Genomic DNA, 19,863 nt, shown 5'->3' with positions numbered 1-19,863 from the left:
AAACCCCCGCATCGAGCTCTCCGCTTGGTGGGGATCCTGCCCCCCCCCCCGCCGCCTCTCTTCCTACTTGGGATCTCTGTCAAATAGATAAGTGAGATCTTTAAAAAAAAAAAAAAAAAGGACTTGTTCCAGAAGATTCCAGCCCAATAATAAAAAGGCAGAAACAGTGATTTTTTTCCTTTTATAACAATGTATAAATGGAAATACAAATGGAAATTTAGGGAGCGAATTAGGCAGATTTATCTGAAGCAGTCTACAGTTTAAAAAGCTTTATTTGATAAATGCCAATTAAAGCCAGCAAGGGTGGGGTGGGATAATTCACTTTGATTGATTGAAGATCAGACCGTTTTTGAGGTGTCTTTAGATCTCAATCATTCTTGAAGTCCTGGCTGTCTGCAGATGGCAGAAAGAAAAAACACATTAGAAACTAGAAAGTGCGACCTATCCCTCCTTCCCCTCTTGGTCTCCCCCACCCGGTATTCCGACGCTTATGAGCAAGGTTCTCAGCCGGCTTCGCTGGCCTCTAATCCAGGTCTACCACCCCTCAGCACAGGTCTGTCCATGAAGGCTGGACCTTGCCAGCCGCCCGCCTCCCCAGCCCCGCCAATAACGCATCGCATCCACTGCGCGGCTGGCGAAGCTCGCCGAGCTCCGAGCCCGCCAGGCGCGGGCAGGCTGGGCGCGGCCACGCGGGGCCGGCGACAGGGAAACCCAGGTATAATAAGGCGTGCCTAGGGCATGCCACACTCAGTGCCAGGCGCCGGCCATGAAAATGCCGCCTGGCTTTGCGCCTATGGGCAGGCGTCTCTAGCACCTGGCGCGGAGCGACTCAGCGACACGCGTAAGCTGGGGGTCCCTGAGGCGCCCGAGGAGCGGGGCAGTACAGGAACATTGGGCTCCAGTCCTGTCGTCTTTCCCCCCAGGGTCCTCCGCCCGAACCCGCTAATGGCTTTCTAAAGTTTCTCAAACAAAATCCACCTTTGGACCCAACATCCTTTCTTTGACCTTCCTCTCTGATGGCGCTGCGTGCACCTCCAGCCCTCCTTTTTGTCCTCCCAAACCGCCAGGCTTTGCCCTTGAGAGTGTGTAGGCTTCCAGTAGCGAATCTCTTTTCATCATTCAGGCTCTCTGACACTCTGAGCCCCTCTTCCCGATCAGGCTTCACTCGTATCCGTCACATTGGTCTTAACAAACTAAATCTCTGAAAATACGTTTATTGCTTAAAGTAGGTTTCCCAGAATGTAAGCTCTATGAGGGCAGGACTCCTGTTTTGTCTCATTTACTTTAAGTCCCATCTAAAATGGAGCTGATTATGTAGTTGGATAAAGCGGAGGAAGGAGGGAGGGAGGGGAGGGGAGGAAGAAAGGAGTGGAAGGACTTGTGTGCTTGGGTCAGATCTCCTAGTTTTGCTTATAAAGGGTTACTCTCTCTGCCTACGGCCCAGTTAGTCCTCCAATCCTTCTCCGCTCTTCAGCTCCTCCCCTTCTTGCTCCGCGCAACCGGCGCTATGATTGGTTCCTTGCCCTGCGCTGTGTTCCGACGCGAACTGCGGTTGGTGGAGAGGGAGGGTGGGCAGGCCAAAGGAGGTCGAACTTCCCACGCCGAAAGCGCAAAACTCGCTGCATCTCTGGTCTAGGGTTCAGAGCGAGCTTCTCCTCTGTGAATTCTCAGGCCCCACTAAGGCCCAGAGGGTCTAGTGCCCCAGTTCTGAGCCTAAATGGGATTGATCTTGGAATCTTCAAAGTCACGGTTTACCTTAAATATCATGTTAATTTCACATATATAAAATAGTTCTCCTTTCAGAAAAAATCAGTAAAGTTGGTATTTCGGGCAAGTAGGAGTGGAGGTGGAGAAGCGGTGCGGCAAGAGAAGAAGGCGGCTTTGTGGTTGTAGAAGAAGGCAAAGAGGATCACATGGCCATCTCCCTTTCTCAGCGATCTCTCTCGAAGAGAAGATAAAGCCCAAGAGAGGGTCTTTCTCAGAGAATGTAGCAAATCCCCGTGTACAGACTGCCAGGGTTGGAGAGGACTCTCCCTTGGGCAGCTGTGGAAAACACCACCGCATAGAGTAGAGGGTCAGATTTAGTCAAATTGGGGGCGATGGGTTTCTGCCAGACGATGCCACGTGCAAATGCTTGTGGGGTTGGTCCAGCTACCTGGGTATGCTAATGTGGAAACCGAGGGTAGCTGAATGGATGCTGCTGCCTGCTAATTTGGAGGAAGAGGGGCCACTAGACCCTAGCCTCCTGAGTCGTCAATATTACACAGTCTAGGGCTTGAGCTCGGGAGACTGTGAGTGTTTGCGGGAATAGGGGCACGGTTTGTGGGATAGGCTTAAACTTGTGGATCCATCTAGGCATTTCCTGTCCGCAACCCAAGCGAGGCAGTCCTTTGGGACAGTGGAATTGTCTTACAAGGTGGCAGCGTGAGAGCTGAGGCGAGACCCAAGACCTTGCTCTCCCGGAGCCAAGGTTCTTTTCTGAAAAAGAAGTGTGCAGTGGGCTGCAGAAGCTCTCTGAGTTTCAACTCTTAAATCTGCCACCTCACCTGCAGGACCTTCCGTAACCTCCGTATGGGAGTGGCTACCACCTTCGGTGGCCCCCGCAGCTGCGCCCAGGTACTGGGCGACAGCGCGGTGGCCCCGCTCCTCAGCCAGGTCCACGGGCAGGCGGCCCCAGGCATCTCGCACGTCCAGCCGCGCCCCGGCTCGGTGCAACACGACGAGCGTGTCCAGGAAGCCCTCCCAGGCCGCGTCGTGCACAGGTCGGGTGAGAGTGACGGGGTCCGCGCAGTTGGGATCGGCGCCGTGGAGCAGCAGCAGCTCGGCCACCCGGGTGCTGCCCATCATCATGACCTGCCAGAGAGAGCAGAGTGGTCAGGGCAGGGACGGGTGGCAGGGGCAAGAAAAAAGAAGCTAGGGTGCCTGAGTGGCTCAGTGGGTTAAGCCTCTGCCTTCTGCCCAGGTCATTATCTCAGGGTCCAGGAATCAAGAACCGCATAGGGCTCTCTGCTCAGCAGGGAACCTGCTTCCCCCTCTCTCTCTGCCTGCTGCTCTGCCTACTTGTGATCTCTCTCTATATCAAATAAATAAATAAATAAAATCTTAAAAAAAAAAGAATAAAGAAGCTATTTGTGAAGCCTCCACGCCGTGCAGATGCCCAGTACAAGCCACAGGTATCTAGTTACTCTATTTGCTTTCAGTTACCAACTCCCTTAGCCAGTTCTACTGATTCCATTTTTCTCTACACACTGAATTCCATTATATCCTCCAAACTTTTGCGGAGTTCCAGCCACACACACAACATTGCCAGAGTCAAAGACAATAACAAAAGGGTGAGAGACAAACTGGCTTCTAAGCCTAACCTCCTGTATTTCCCCTCTCATTTTGATACAAAATTATGTAAGGCCCAGAGATTATATATGGTTTTCTGCTGTATATCCAAGCCCAGAACATGGTAAATGTTAAAAAGTGAAAATGAAAACAACAACAGATCTTTAAATTCTTATAAAATTTTTAATTTACACTTAGCTTCCCAAAACGTTGAATTCTGACCAGCCCCCAAATTCCTTCTTGTGGTAAGCTAAATGATGCTCTCAAAGAAGTCTACTAACTCACACTTGAAAGCTGTGACTATATTACCTTACATGGGAAAAGAGACTTGGCAGGTGTAATTAAATTAAGTATTTTGAAGAAGATTAATGTGAATTGTCAGGATGGGCCCAATGTAATCATAAGTTTCCTTATAAGAAGGTTACAGAAAAAAGAACTAAGAATGGAGGTCAGAGAGAAGATGCAGGGGCCATGGGCCAAGGAATGCTGATGGTCACTAGAAGTTGGAAAAGACAGGGAAACAGATTTCCCTCTAGAACTTCAAAGAAAAAAAAATGCAGCCCTATGGATCCATTTTAGACTATTGACCTCCAGAACTATAAGATGATAAATTTATGTTGGTTTGAGACACGAAAGTTGTGGTAATTTGTTACAGCAGAAATAGGAAACTAAGAAACTTCCCAAGTTTAACTCTGAGATCAAACAGGAGATGCTCCCCTCATTTTGTTCATAAATCGTCTTTGAAACAAAGTCATTACCAAAGGGAATTTTTAAATAGTATCCACAATCACAGCAACCTTAAGATTTGAGTGTTGCATGGTGGAGAGTAAAGACAATTCTTTTTAGGTCAACCATTATTAGATATTAGCTAGACAACAGTGACTGTATAAAGAAAAATTCCTTATTTTTAACTACATTCTACATTAAACATGAATTATTTAATTTCTCTAAACCAAGGAAACATATTAAGTTATACTATAGTGGTTGATTCTTGTCCTGGAGAAAGTGAAACTGATTTAATTTTCAAAAAGATAGAAAATATAAGTGAACCAAATTACAGCTACAAAAATAAAAACTTGCGGTGGGTTAGAACAATTCAGTGTTTTAAAAGAAAAACTTAGTCCATTACTTATTTATGCAAGACTTCTAATAGATTATGGTGTCAGTTTCTAGAACAAAGGGACCACACCCAAGGATGCCATAATCTTGGGAGCTGTAAGGCAAGTGCCAGAGTTAGAAAACTCATGTCTAAAATCTCTTCTTAGAAGTCAACCTCCATGTCTATGTATAATGCAGATGAAAATATAATAGATGAAACATTTTTTGAATCCAATGAAATACTTCATCATTTAACTGATTTTACAGGTTTTCATTATATTTTTGCAGTATTGAAGTATGAAAGGAAACCTAACATTTAAATATTTTAATAGCAATCCAAAGCAAAAAGAAAAAAATCAATTAAATGAATTTTTGTAGAGTGCTTAAATCCATTTGGTAAGATATTAACCTTTATTAAAATTTTCTATGAACTAATTAGTTTTATATTAAACACAAGTTTGGTTAGGATTCTAAACCAAAATCATGACCCCTTTTCTCTATGTTCTTATCTTCCCTAGTTTAAAAAAAAATTGTTAAAACTAATTATCCAATTCTCTTTTTTTTTTCTTTTTGTATTTAAACACATGAAGTCTCTTCTAACATATTCCAGAACTTCAAGGTTAAACTCTCAGTCACCAAGCAAAATTTTAGGGAAATTAGGAATCATGCATGCATTCTTTTTAAAGGACTCATGCTTTTCTTCTACCATCACACGATCTCTCTCCTCTCAAAATCTTTTCACACTTTAAATCCCAAATAATCTCAGACTTTAAGGCATTTTGGTTTATTTTTATATCTGTATTTTAAAGTATAAAATTTATCCTATGTAGCATAGTTTCAGGAAAGGGAAGGTTGACTTGTGAAATCCGTGAAGTTGCAGGTACAGTTACTTTCCTTTGTCTTGTTATGTTGGAATTTGTGCAGTAAGCCTTTGTTTCACATACATTTAATTTTTCAGAATCAGAAATCACTATCGACACTGGGAATAAAACTAGGGTGGTGACTGCCAAGAAGAAATCGTTTTTTTAGCCTGGATTTAGGAAGTTAGTGAAGGCAAACAACCACCACAAATAATAAACACCCCCTCACCTCCACTCCTACACACAACTGAAGTGAGGAGGGGAGAATCGACATTTTTGAACAGTGAGGAATGGAAAACTCTGTCCCAAATAAGTTAATCTATAGCAAGAAAGTAAAAAATAAGAAAAATAATAGGAGATACCTTCAAAATGGTAACTAAGTTGACATTATTTCAGGCAAGATCACACAAATGTTTTTCTTCATATATATCTGTGTTACCAAAATTCTTAGAACAAGCATGTATTTTCCTTACTCGGTTAAAGTAAAAATAAACACAATAATATATAGTTGCTTCTGGATAATTTCAACTGGTATTTATTCAATTTACACGGCAGAAGGTTTCCATTGCAATCCCCCCCACCCCCACCCCCACCACCAAAGGCAGATGATCAGCTCCCTTCGGGGATCTTTGAGTTCCGGGCTAGTGGGCCAAACAAACCTTCCATTCTTTAAAATCTTGCTTTTTACCGCAAACTTTCGCAACCGTGTATCAGATAAAGAACATACCTCGGACTGTATTAACACGAGTAGGTTCACCGCCCCCCCCCCCATCTCCATACCTCTCTAGGGATCTTAACCCCACGTGCCTCCTCGTTTTGCTCTGTGGCTTCCTAAGCCCCCAGGACGTGGACACGGAGAGGTCTCGGCTCCAAAGTCCACCTGAGAACTCACCAAGGAGTCACCCCTTCACGGAGAATCGAAACGCCGGCCTGGTTCCGACTCTTACAAACCTTGCGCTCCAAAGTCGCCCGCCTTTCCCCCTCCTCCGGCAGGGCGGCTGGCTCACCCACCTGAATCGGGCTCCGACCCTGGCGGTTCAGAGCGTTGGGCTGCACCCCAGCCGCGAGCAGCGCCCGCACCTCGTCAGCCTGGCCCCGGGCTGCGGCCGTGGCTAGCCTGTCTGCGGAGGGCTCCATGCGGCTCCCCAGCGCGGGCCCCCCTGGCTGGCTCCTTCCCTCCTTCCCTCCCCTCCGCCGCACTCGGGCGCCAGTGGCCCGCCCCAGCCTCGCGTGACCAGCCCGCCCCTCCTCTCTCCACCTCCGGGACCGGCGGAAGCCACCCCCAGACTCTTGCCCCCTGGAGGAGTCCTGCGGGAGTCTTCCCACTCGGAGAGCGCCGTTCTGCTTCCCCGAGGCGGCGCCCTTCGCTCTGAACTCGCTGTGAACGTGAAGCCCGCCCCGCCGCCCGAAGTCGCCCCACGCGGGGCCTCTGATGTCCGGGCTTGCCCGGGAGGCTGGCGCCGGGAGCGTGACAAGGCCGTTGGGGGAGGGAGCCCGGGGCCCGCCGCCGCCGCCGCCCCCACCCCGTGGCCCCCGCCCGCGTCGCCCGCCCTCCTCCCGGCGCTGTGCTCCCCCTGCCCCCAGCTGAGACTCGCTCGAGGTTTCAGAGCGAGTTCAGTGGGTTAAGGCGACTTTGCTCTCCTGTTTCCTTCCTCCCCTGCACAACCTCTCGCATTTGAAAGCCGCACAGGATTCCTAACCGCTTATTTCCAACCAGGGTGTTTGATGTCGTAGGCGAAGCATTGCTTCCTCTTTTCATCAGGAGAAACAGCAAAGTCCTGGTGATCTGGGCCCTGCCGTCCCTACTCTTAGACAACTCTCCGCCTTCTACCGTTCAACACCTAGGTTCACGTGCTGAGTCCACCATGCTAAAAATTCTTGCTCAAACATTCATTTGGGGGAGTTTGCCCACCTGCCAGCAGCCTGTCCTCACTACACACACACACACACACACACACACACACACACACACACACACACACCCCTGTGAAACGGATGACGAAGGCGAAGGTTTCCCAAACTTGTGCAATGCCCAGTACTAGTGCTTTGTACAGGGGCTGGTTCAGAGAAGATAAGGTCTATTTTAACAGAGATGATGGAGATTTCTGCCAACAAGCAGATAGGAAGCTGGCGAGAGAGAGTTATTGGGCTGACAGACTCCGCTCTTAATAAATAATTACTTCTAGACAAGAAAAAAGGTGCTCAGAACTCTACAAACAGAGTTGCTTAGTGAGTCAGAGTCTCTCATATTCACTTCGTGTCCAGAGCCTCCCGGGAGAACAGCGGAAAGGCGCGCTCCCCCATTGGAAAGACTCCCGCTTCTCTCCCGCACACCCCCAACCACGCCATCTCTTTTTCCTACTGGAAAAACCTCACAGTTATCTTAGTTATTAAATGGGAGGCTACGAATCGTCCCTACTTCATTGGGCTGTTGTGAGTTTTAAATGAATTGATGAACATATTTAGAACAGCGTGCACATCTTAAGCTAATACCTTAGCTCTTAAATTTTATATTTTGAGGATTCTCTTATAGTCTTGCTGTGAGGCACAGAGAATAAAATGCTTTGGATAGAATTATGAATATTATATGAAAGGGAAGGCCAAGAAGACCCTAATCACTGAAAAGATAAAGGACACCTCCACCGCCCTCATATTTAATGAAAAGTTCAACAGAACTAAGAGCAAAAGAAAATCCAGCATGGTTCTAATTTTACCTGTGGTTATTAGTTTTTCCTGTGGCTAATATATTTTTAAAAATATATTATTTTTAAAAATTGGATCGCTCAGGCTTTGCTGATGCCTAAAGCACATGCTTAATCTTTACAAGATAACACAGTCTACTCAAAATTTATGTTTCAATCCCTGGTTGACTTCTCTTCAAGCCCCCAAAACACTTTCAGTTGCTGTTAGTTTAAGCAAAACATGGAGTTTTAAAATGATAGCTACTGGGGGACCTGGGTGGCTCAGCCAATTAAGTGTCTGCCCTCAGCTCAGGTCATGATCCCAGGGTCATGGGATAGAGCCCCAAGTCCAGTCGGGCTTTCTGCTTAGTGGGGAGTCTGCCTCACCCTGCTCTGCCCCTCACCCTGCTTGCTTGTGCTCTCTCTTTCAAATAAATAAATAAAACCTTTTAAAAAATAAAATGAGGGGCACCTGGTTGGCTCAGTGGGTTAAAGCCTCTGCCTTCAGCTCAGGTCATGATCTCAAGGTCCGGAGATCAAGCCCCGCATCAGGCTGTCTGCTCATCAGGGAGCCTGATTCGTCCTCTCTCTCTCTGCTTGCCTCTCAGCCTACTTGTGATCTCTGTCTGTCAAATAAATAAATAAATCTTTAAAAATAAATAAATAAATAAAATGATGCCACTTAAGAGACATCTGGCTGCCTCTGTCGGTAGAGAATATGATTGTTGATTGCTAGCTTATGAGTTTGAGCCCCCATTGGGCTTAGAGATTACTTTAAGAAAATTAAATGATGCCAGTTAAAACACTTATGGGATGTAAAATCTGTTCTAAAAATACGAATTGTTGTACTTTCTACATTTTCTTCCAGACACCTCCCAGTAATCTGGGCAACAATGGTATGTTGGAACCATATATATGGAAATTCAAACTGTGATTGAGAACATAAAATTCTTTAACATAGCTTAAGGTATGGTATGACAGGGAAGGGGGAAATAGTGGTTGTGGTATTGGGAAGGAGGGAACAGATTTCCCTTATAATGTGTCTGGCTTTAAGACCCATATCAATATTAGTTTCCATCACTAAAATAATGGCTCTTAATCTTGGAGCAGGGGGAGTAGGTTTTTGATAATCTGTTGGAAGCTATAGACCGTCTCCTCAAAAAATAAAGTATGCCATAATTTTTTAAACTAGTGTGTTCAGTTGCATATGTATTTTTAAAAAGATTTATATGTTTATTTTAGAGAGAAAGAGCTCCTTCCAGCACAGGCAAGCAAAGGGTGAGGTGGGGCACAGGGAGAGGGAGAGAGAGAATCTCAAGCAGTTTCCTTGTTGAGCTGAGGAGAGATGTGCTTGATCTCATGACCCTAAGATCATGATTTGAGCTGAAATCAAGAGTCAGATGCTGGACTGACTGAGCCACCGAGGCAACCCTATCTGCACATGTATTTCTGAATATAACTTTCAGAGAATTCAGAAGCTCTTCTAAAACTCACCTATTGATTCCTATTTGAGAACTCATTAAACGCTTATGCAATATATTTACTGTTGTTGAAGGAAATGCATGAGGGAACCAAATAAAACCACCCTTGGATGAATTATATACAGACATGGAGGCTGACTTTTTTCAACAACAGGTTTTAGACAGGTATATCCTAGCTCTGACACCTGCAGTAGAGCTCCCAAAAGGTTATGGCATCCTTGGGTGTAGCCCCTTAGTTCTAGAAATTGATCCCACACTGCATTAGAAATCTTGTGTAAGTAAGTGGTTAATAGTAGTGTAAAACTTGGGATGCCTGGGTGGCTCAGTTGGTTGAGCAGCTGCCTTCGGCTCAGGTCATGATCTCCTTGCTCGGCGGGGAGCCTGCTTCTCCCTCTGCCTCTGCCTGCCATTCTGTCTGCCTGTGCTCGCTCTCCCCCCCCCCCCGATAAATAAATAAAAATCTTTAAAAAAAAATAGTAGTGTAAAACTTTCTTGGTTTTTCTTTTAAAGAACCTACCATACTCCCAACTTACTCTTCCATATCAGCTCAGACCTGAGGGCCAGTACCTTAGAAGAAATAAAATATAAATCCCAGGATCCTGGTACTGGTTTTTCAGCCTCAGATTGCCCAGGACTCATAATGTATTTCACAGGTTGATTAAATGAGATGATGAAGCCAAAGAGCTTTATGAATCCTAAACTTTGTTCCATATTATCATTCCCAAACTTAATTTTCCTCCTCCTTGAGAATGTCATGACCTTATTTAGGTTTGTGCTCCCTTGGCAGTTTTGCAAATCTATGCTATGAATTTTTAACTTAGTTCAATTTTGATCTGTTTTTTAAGAAAAAGTGTAACACTCGTTCATTCATTCAACAAACTCAGAGGCTAAGGGTGGGGCGTGGTGGCAGTGGGGTGTTAAACATATGGGTTCTAGAGTAGGGCTGCTTGAGTTCAAAGCTGTACTTTTCATTTAAGGCTCTATAACTTTGAGCAAAGTTATTGCATCTAGGTTTGTTTTCCCATCCGTATACATGAGATAATAATAGTACTTGCTTCAAACAGTTGTTGTAGGTATTAAATTGGCATTACATGTAATGTGTGTTGAAGAGCAAAGGGAAGCAGAGGATGACACAAGAAAATGAAAAGGGAACCAAACTTCTGATGGCTTGGGCAGAGGCTGCATGGATGCTGAAAGCAGACCCAAGCCTTGGAGAGAGGCCTAGGAGTAAGAAGACAATAAAAGGAGGAGAAAGATGTTCCAAGCAGAGGTGAGAGCATGTGAAAAGGCATAAAATTTGGGACCACTGAAAATCATTCACTGGAATATGGTAAGAAGCTAGAGATATAAACTCGTGGAAAAAGAGCCTTTCAAAGGAGCCTGGGAAGGGCAGTTCAGATTGCCAGAAGGAAAACCAGGGATGTATGGGATGGCAAGGAAGTGGGGACACTATGTGGACTGTTTTTCCCCAGCTTAGCCTTGATAGTTCATAGCAATATAGTGTGACAGGAGGTAGGTGGAAGAGTGGAGAGAACCTAAGCACTCACAAGGAAAGGTGCCAGGTGAAGAGAAGGACAGCTAGAAGGACCCAGGAAAGATAAGGTGTTTCTGAGGACCCCAGGTCCCTAAAAAGTCAAGAAGAAAAGGAATACAAGGCACAGGGAGTGGTCATAAATTTGGACACAGAAGATATAGCTAGATTTGAGAAAGGAGAAAAGGTCAGGGCAGGGAGGAAGTTGAAGCACTTCCTTTCATGAACGAAGAGGCTGGCTTGTTTGCAGTGAGGATAAGATGGTGGGTTAGGAAGTGAGAGTAAATGGCATATCTTTATCAGGGCTAGTATCCAAAATATATAAAGAACTTAGCAAATGCAATTACCCCCCAACAAAAAAACCAAATAATCCACTTAAAAAATGGGCAGAAGACTTGAATAGCCATTTCTCCAAAGAAGACGTATGGATGGCCAACAGACACATGAAAAGATGCTCAACATCATTCATCATCACGGAAATGCAAATCAAAACTACAATGAGATATCATCTCACACCTGTCAGAATGACTAAAAATTTTAAAAAGATTTTATGTATTTGACAGAGAGAAGAGCAGAGGGCAAGAGAAGCAGACTCCCTGCTGAGCAGGGAGCCTGATGTGGGACTTGGTGCCTGGATCCCAGGATCATAACCTGAGCTGAAGGCAGATGCTTAACTGACTGAGCCACCCAGGTACCCCAAAATGGCTAAAATTAACACAAGAAACAACATGTATTGGTGAGGATGTGGAGAAAGGGGAACCCTCTTACACTGTTGGTGGGAATGCAAACTGGTGCAGCCGCTCTGGAAAACAGTATGGAGGTTCCTCAAAAAGTTAAAAATAGAGCTACCCTGGGGTGCCTGGGTGGCTCAGTTGGTTAAATGTCGGACTCTTGATTTCAGTTCAGTTCATGATCTCAGGGCTGTGAGACTGAGCCCTGCATGGGGCTCCAGGGTCTGCTTTGAGATTCTCTCTCTCCCTCTGTCCCTTCCTCTTTAAAAAAAAAAAGAAAAGAAAAGAAAGAAAGAAAGAAAGAAAGGATGAATTACCCTTTGATCCAGCAATCATACTACTAGGTATTTACCCAAAGAATACAAAATTCTAATTCAAAGGGATACATGTACCCTGATGTTTACAGTGGTGTTATCTGCAAAAGCCAATTATGGAAAGAGGCCAAGTGTCCAGCAACTGATGAATGGATAAAGAAGACACACAGACAGACACATACACTGGAATATTACTCATCCATCAAAAAGAATGAAATCTTGGCATTTGTAATGATGTGGATGGAATTTGAGAGTATTACACTAAGGGAAATAAGTTGGTCTGAGAAAGACAAATACCATATATTTCACTCATATGTGGAATTTAAGAAACAAAAAAAATGATCTTAGGGGAAATAAAAGAGAGTCAAACCAAGAGAAACAGACTCTTAAGTATAGAGAACAAACTGATGGTTACCAGGGGGAGGGCGGTGGGGGATGGATGAAACGGGTGATGGGGATTAAGGAGGGCAGTTGTTATGGGCACCAGGTATTGTATATAAGCAATCATACGATCACTAAATGTACACGCAAAACTAATATTAATATTAGTGAATCGCTAAGATGTACACCTGCAACTAATATTACACTGTATGTTAACTAACTGGAACTTAAATGAAAATTACGTTTAAAAAAGGAAGTGAGAGTGGTGAAGATTTAGAATATCTGTGATGAGGAGTAGGATTTATAGAAATATTTCATTAGGCTGGAGAACCCAGCTGAGGGTGGAGATCATGACACAACAAGAGAACCTATTTTACTTAAAGAAAGCCTCTCAATGGTGCTGCCCCAGTAACCCTACAAATCAAAGGATTTGGTGGAAAGGGTGGGGAAGTTTGGGAACACTGAAAATAATTCACTGAAATGGCCACGGTCGCCAAACTATGGAAAGAACCAAGATGCCCTTCAACGGACGAACGGATAAGGAAGATGTGGTCCATATACACTATGGAGTATTATGCCTCCATCAGAAAGGACGAATACCCAACTTTTGTAGCAACATGGATGGGACTGGAAGAGATTATGCTGAGTGAAATAAGTCAAGCAGAGAGAGTCAATTATCATATGGTTTCACTTATTTGTGGAGCATAACAAATAGCATGGAGGACATGGGGAGTTAGAGAGGAGAAGGGAGTTGGGGTAAATTGGAAGGGGAGGTGAATCACGAGAGACTATGGACTCTGAAAAACAATCTGAGGGGTTTGAAGGGGCGGGGGGGGTGGGAGGTTGGGGGTACCAGGTGGTGGGTATTATAGAGGGCACGGATTTCATGGAGCACTGGGTGTGGTGAAAAAATAATGAATACTGTTATGCTGAAAATAAATAAATTAATTTAAAAAAAAGAAAAGAAAAGAATTCACTGGGATGTATGGGGAGAAGTTGGAAAATAAAATGGAAAAATAGCCTTCGGGGCATCTGGGTGGCTCAGTCATTAAGTGGCTGCCTTTGGCTCAGGTCATGGTCTCAGGGTCCAGGGATGGATCCCCGCATCAGGCTCCCTGCTAGTCGGGAAGCCTGCTTCTTCTCCCACTCCCACTCCCCCTGCTGGTGTTTCCTCTTTTGCTATGTCTCTCTGTCAAATAAATAAAATCTTAAAAAAAAAAAAAAAAAAGCCTTCAGAGGAGCCTGGAAGGGGCTGCTCAGATTGTCATTCTAGATGTGACTATCACTTTAACACATCACCAGAAAGAGATACAAAGATATTTGAGAAGGTAATATCTTGAAATTGGGTTCTGATTCTGACAAGGCATTGCAGGATTGGCAAGGTATGATATGCATTGTGTGAGAACATATAATATAATATTACTTTATTTGGAAAATAAAAGTTGTTGGAGAAGTAGCTCTGAATTGAGACCAAGTGACAGTCCTGATGTACTACTAGTGAACTGCTTTTTTGACTCTGAACTCCTTCAAGACTATTTTTAGCTTCGATGTCCATATCTTTAAAATGAGATCTATCTTGCTCTATTCTTTGTACTTCTTGAAGTTATGATATCAGGGAAACATACACAAAAGCTGTGTTTAAAAGCATGTATCTCTTTACCATATTCAATATTAATATTGCCATTAAATGGTTGCCCAAAATACAGTTTGAGGTTAAAAATAAAATATACATAGAACATCTCTGGAAAGATACAGAAAAATCTGTTAGCTGTGGGGGAAAGAAATGAGGAACTGGAATGGACCTGAGACTTTCTTTTTCACATTCTGCAACTTGTAATGCTTGAATTTTGTACTATGTGCATACATTAGCCATTCTAATTAATTAAATGAATATGATAAATTTATTAAACAAGAGTTGCCTTTCTGAAAACCATCATTCATAACTTTGACAAAGAGTAACTGAAGACAGATACTGTATGTCAGGCGCTTGGCTTTAAGCTGGGTGTGCAAAAGTAGGGTCCTTAGTCAAGAGGGTGTATTGGTAACAACCATGAACATGTTTGCTTCTTTGGAGGGGGAAGGTGCTTTTGAAATGGGATGAGCTCTTGAGGGGAGTCTACCATCAAGATAGAGGAGAAGGAAAATGTACTCTGGTAACTGACACCTCAGACCTTTGGTACCAGAGAAAAGATGTTGTATTTCAGGTTCTGGAGAGGATCCCATTATTAAGGAGAGGTTCTTAGGAAATAGCTTATCAGAGCAAGGTAAGCTCCGTAAAAGAGCTTCTGGACACAGCTGGGTTAAGTCTTTAGAGATGGGCTCTAGGATTGAATGCTGGGTGTGACAGGATTATTTGAAGACTAAGGCAATGGGAGAATAATGTCATGTGCCCCTTTAATTTAGAAGAAATTAATAATGTAAGGAAAAGAGAGCCCCGGGCCTAGCTCTACCACCTATCTCCTTGAGCAGGCCATACATTATACTGGCTTCAATATCCCCATTTACAAAGCTAGTATATTAATGCCAGTGCCTCAAAAGATTACTGTTCAACCAAGAAACATGCTCCTTCCTTGAAGAACCCTTGCATAAGAATTCTGAGGTTTCAGTGTCCAATCTGGATATTTTAAATGGGAAGCAAGGCTTTCCTTACACGAAAAACGGTAAAGAATTAAAGACTAGGTTTTCCTTTATTTATTTTGCCACAAGAAGAAAAGGCACCATTAACATGAAAGCGACACCCCTGAGAAAACAGAGCAGACCTCCAACAAGTTTGCTGAGAAAAGGGGATCCAGGATGGATCTATGGAAGACCCAAGATGGAAGATATTTCCTTCTCCCTTGTAATATTCTCTAATTGAATTCAATATAGCACAACTACTGAATATTTGCTATGAGTAAGGCATTCTTTTAGGGACTCCATGACATCTCCATCCACTCAGAATTACTATAATTTTTCTCTTTTTGCTCAGACAGGACTTTGTCAAGGAACACGAAACTCAAAATGACTTCACTTATAATGAACTTGATCCATAATTATAGGTAAGTCACAATTTTTCAACTTTAGTTTCCAAAGTATTAGCTGGGTATAGAATCTGCAGTATCTGTCATCTTCCCAAGATTATTTTGAGGACGGCTTAGAAGTGTAGTAAATATTATATAGCAGATGTCTTTTCCCAATTGTGTGCAAAACAAATGTGACTTTAAATCCATGTAGGGAGTTAACTGTTAAAAGAATCTATAGATTGGGTTCTTATGAAATGAGGAATCTTTGCAGCTCATGAAAACAATCATTCCAGAATTCAGCTGTTTTATAAATGTCTGCTTTTGCATATTGAGAAGTTTCTGAAGTGAATTACTTATATCTATCTGTTGCTATTTGGCCAGTTAAGAAAACTAAAACATTAACATAGTTTGTGTGTATATGTACATCTATCTATACTATGTATTTGTGTGTATAATTTATTTACTTGCACAGATTTTGAGAATTAGCCTCATCCTGAGGAATAAAATAAGTAATAAGGCATATAATTAAGAGAAATAGGGACAGTAGGAAATTCATTCACAATTACCAAGAAAATCACAATGGCTACCATTTATTGAACTCCAACTATGTGACAAGCATTAAACAGCTTTACATATATCAATTCTAATCCCAAAACTGTCCTGTAGGATAGAGAGTATTATCCCTCCTTCATAGATCAGAAAAGAAAAGCCCAGGGGCACCTGGGTGGCTCAGTGGATTGAGCCTCTGCCTTTGGCTCAGGTCATGATCTGAGGGTCCTGGGATGGAGCCTTGCATCGGGGCTCTCTGATTGGCAGGAAGCCTGCTTCCCCCTCTCTCTCTGCCTGCCTATTTGTAATCTCTGTGTGTGTCAAATAAATAAATAAAATCTTAAAAAAAAAAAAAAAAGCCCAGAGTGCTTAAGGAACAATGCACAAGGAGATGGAATTCGAACTCAAGGTCAGCAGTTGTGTCTGAGTGGTCCACACTCTTCCTGATATGTCTCCCTGTTGATTGATTTGTAGAGTATGGGGTGGGCAACTGAGCAATGTTTTCTTTTCTTTGAGAATTTTGCCCACCAGCAGGTGGCAAATCCTGGACTAAGGTGACAGGATCTCCATTTCAGGAACTACTGTGTTTCTGAGTGATGTATTGGTGGTTAATAATACATATAATGATAGAAATTTGGACTTTCATGTCCTTTCAAAGTCACTCCATGATTTTTAAATAATTCTTTCCTGATTATAGTTCCCATGTATCATAATTTTTAAAGGAATGAGATAAATAAAGAAAATGAAAAATTACACTGCGCAGAAGCCATGACTGTTAAAATTTTGAAATATTTTCTTTTTTTCCTTGATTAGTTCTTGCAGATATAGTACAACTCTGAAATAAGCTTTTCCTCTCACCTATCATTAAAACATTTCCCTAAATTCTCTTAAAAAATCACTTCATAGGGGTGCCTGGGTGGCTCAGTGGGTTAAGCCGCTGCCTTCAGCTCAGGTCATGATCTCAGGGTCCTGGGATCGAGTCCCACATCGGGCTTTCTGCTCAGCGGGGAACCTGCTCCTCTCTCTCTCTCTCTCTCTCTCTCTCTCTGCCAGCCTCTCTGCTTACCTGTGATCTCTCTCTCTGTCAAATAAATAAATAAAATATTTAAAAAAATCACTTCATAAACATTACTTTTAACAGTTGCAACACATTCTATTGAGATAGTATTATAGTTTACTTAGTGATATCAGATATTTTAGGGGTTTCTAATTGCTACAATAAAGAGTATTGCAGTTTTTCCAAAAGTATAAGAGCTCTTGCCACATATTGCAAATTTGCTTTTCAAAAAGTTACTCCCTTGATTTATAAATAAGAAAATGGAAGGGTGGTACATTACCATTGTTGCACAGTTAATAAATATTAGTTGCAGGTTTTGAAATTAATCCTCTCTCCATAATTCTTCTGTGGCTACAGCTACTTACTCTGACTTGGACAGACATGGTTGGTGAGAATGTCCAACATATCCTTAATTGTCTTGGAAGTGAACACAAATGAAGCATGATAATGAGACAATCTGTCTCAATACCCTCATAGACCTGACCTTTCCTTTACCAGCTCTGTGGGCTTGAACAATTATGGAAACTTTTTTAAAATTTAAGTTCGGTTAATAAACATATAATGTATTAGTAGTTTCAGAGGTAGAGTTCAGTGATTCATCAGTTGTATATAACACCCAATGCTCATATATCATGAGATTCTATCTTTCCACCTCTCAAAAGTGGGGAAAACAAAGCTTACCTCATAGGGTATTATATTATATCATAATATAATATATTACATTATATAGTATATATAAACCTATTTTATAGATTTATAGATATAAATCTATATTATATATAAATCTATTATAAAGAATAAAGAATGTCAGATATATAAAAATCTAAGCATACAGTAGACTCTTAATAAATAGAACCTCCTTTCTTGGACACTAGATGACATTTACTATCTCATGTTACTGATTTAGGCCATCGAAGTCAATTTCTTCTGGGGTATTTCTGTCGTTGTTACTATACATTCTGGTGGGTACCTGTGGTTTGAACAAGCCAACTCCCTTCCACAAGGGATGATTAATTTCGTCTTCTTTGAATTCTAACCCCCTGAGAACAGAGCTGTGTTAAAACTTGCACAAAACCTTCATTAAATCATGGGAAGTAACAATAAAGTGTGTGAGTGTTCAGTGCTTTCCTTTCACTCAGTACCACCCACTGGCACTCCTTGGTGTGCAGGTCCAAGACCAGGTACAGTGGGGACAATACAGGCAAAACTGAGGGATATAAAGTTTCCTTCTCTAAACCTCTGTTCCTAACCCCCCTCTTTTTCCTACTGATGGGATAGATTTTCTCCTTTCAAACACATGTTGCTCTCTTAGTTGATAAGCTTGGACACATATACTACTCTATTTTTGCTTATGCTGCTGATGTTATGGATGTGCTATTGAAACTCACAGAGAAATAATATTGTATTAAATTTTTCACTCTTGGGGGTGGGAATTGATTGTTCATGGTTGATTGGGTTTAACAGTGACTTCGGATATTCTAATTTCAAGGGGAATCATCTAAGTTGAAGCTTTCTTCTTCCAACGGAGAACTGGTTGCCCTCTTTAAGAGTAGCCTGCTTTCTTGGGGAATCTATAGTCCTACTGTTATGTTCAAACATTTTTTTTTTTTTTTTTTGCTTTCCCTGGATTTCTGAAGCCAAAATGTCACCTGATATTATAAATGATTATAAGAAATAATTCCTGTTTGGGGGATCACTCTTCCTCAAGTGACATTCTTCACCTGATATGTGATTAAAGTCCTTTAGGAGGAATTAACCTCATAATGCATATGTATGAATTCTGAATAAAGCAGGAAATGATTCCTGTTCATGTTTAGCACCTTTTACTTACAGATGTAACATCTCCACTCAAGTTCTCCTTTGAGTCTTTGGGTTAAAAGTACAGCCTTACATTTTTCTTTCTTATGGGTGAGATGATAACCTCTAAACTCCATTTTTAAAATGGCAGTGAGGAGTGCCTGGGTGGCTTAGTTGCTTGAGCGTCTGCCTTCAGCTCAATGGTCTCAGGGTCCTGGGATTGAGTCCCCGCATCTGGCTCTCTGCTCAGTGGGGAGCCTGCTTCTCCTTCTCCTTCTGCTGCTCTGCCTATTTGTGTCTCTTGCTCTCTCTGTCAAATAAATAAATAAAATCTTTTAAAAAATAAAACAAAATAAATAAATTGGTAATGACAACATAATACATTTTATGTTACTTTGCAACAATTTTATACACCTAAGTCAATTTTGCCTTAAAGAAGTTAACATAATATATTTAACCTTTTTGATATCCTTCTAAATTTAAATAACTGCATGCCACCTTCCAAGGCAGAGATGCTGAAGGTTCTGAGGATGACTTTAATGTTTCTATTCCTCTTTCCTTGCATTCTCTTTCCCTCTCACACACAGAATTCTTTATATTATTTTTTTTTCTTTTTACAAAACACTATGCAAAGACTATTGATTCAGATGTCAGACTGGTGGCAACCTTCTGGAGGAATTAAGAGTCTACTATCTCAGTGCTCCCTCCAGAAATTATTATTATATTGAGTTTTTTTTGATAATTGAAGGCAGATCAATAAATTTTTTTCAGCTTTTTAAAATTAATTTGATATCTCATCTTAGAAAACAGAGCTTCATGAATATTGTTTAATAGCTACTGGGGCGCCTGGGTGGCTCAGTGGGTTGGGCCGCTACCTTCCGCTCAGGTCATGATCTCAGGGTCCTGGGATGGAGTCCTGCATCGGGCTCCCTGCTCAGCAGGGAGCCTGCTTCCCTCTCTCTCTCTCTGCCTGCCTCTCCGTTTACTTGTGATTTCTCTCTGTCAAATAAATAAATAAAATCTTTTTAAAAAAATATCTACTTAATGCTCA

General features: G+C 42.3%; 1 protein-coding gene across 4 annotated transcripts in view; it reads right to left on the bottom strand.

Moving 5' to 3' along the window:
- Positions 1–254: 254 nt before the first annotated feature.
- Positions 255–19,863, bottom strand: part of LOC122917560 (cyclin-dependent kinase inhibitor 2A-like) — a 28,134-nt gene continuing 8,525 nt past the window's right edge. For 2 of the 4 annotated variants that reach the window (XM_044265583.1, XM_044265582.1), the window contains exons 2-3: positions 2,547–2,853; positions 255–393 (exon numbers count right to left, since the gene is read on the bottom strand). In XM_044265583.1, the coding sequence (XP_044121518.1) occupies positions 368–393; positions 2,547–2,850 (330 nt within the window). In that variant the 5' untranslated portion in view covers positions 2,851–2,853 and the 3' untranslated portion in view covers positions 255–367. Of the gene's footprint in view, positions 394–2,546; positions 2,854–6,299; positions 6,501–19,863 lie in introns of those variants that run through there. The other 2 variants (XM_044265584.1, XM_044265581.1) reach the window with 2 other exon arrangements.

This window comes from Neovison vison, chromosome 9 (genome assembly GCF_020171115.1).
Source record: "Neovison vison isolate M4711 chromosome 9, ASM_NN_V1, whole genome shotgun sequence".
NCBI lineage: Eukaryota > Metazoa > Chordata > Mammalia > Carnivora > Mustelidae > Neogale > Neogale vison.
The sequence above is the reverse complement of the archived record's forward strand: the minus strand, read 5'-3'. Positions and strand labels throughout refer to the sequence as shown.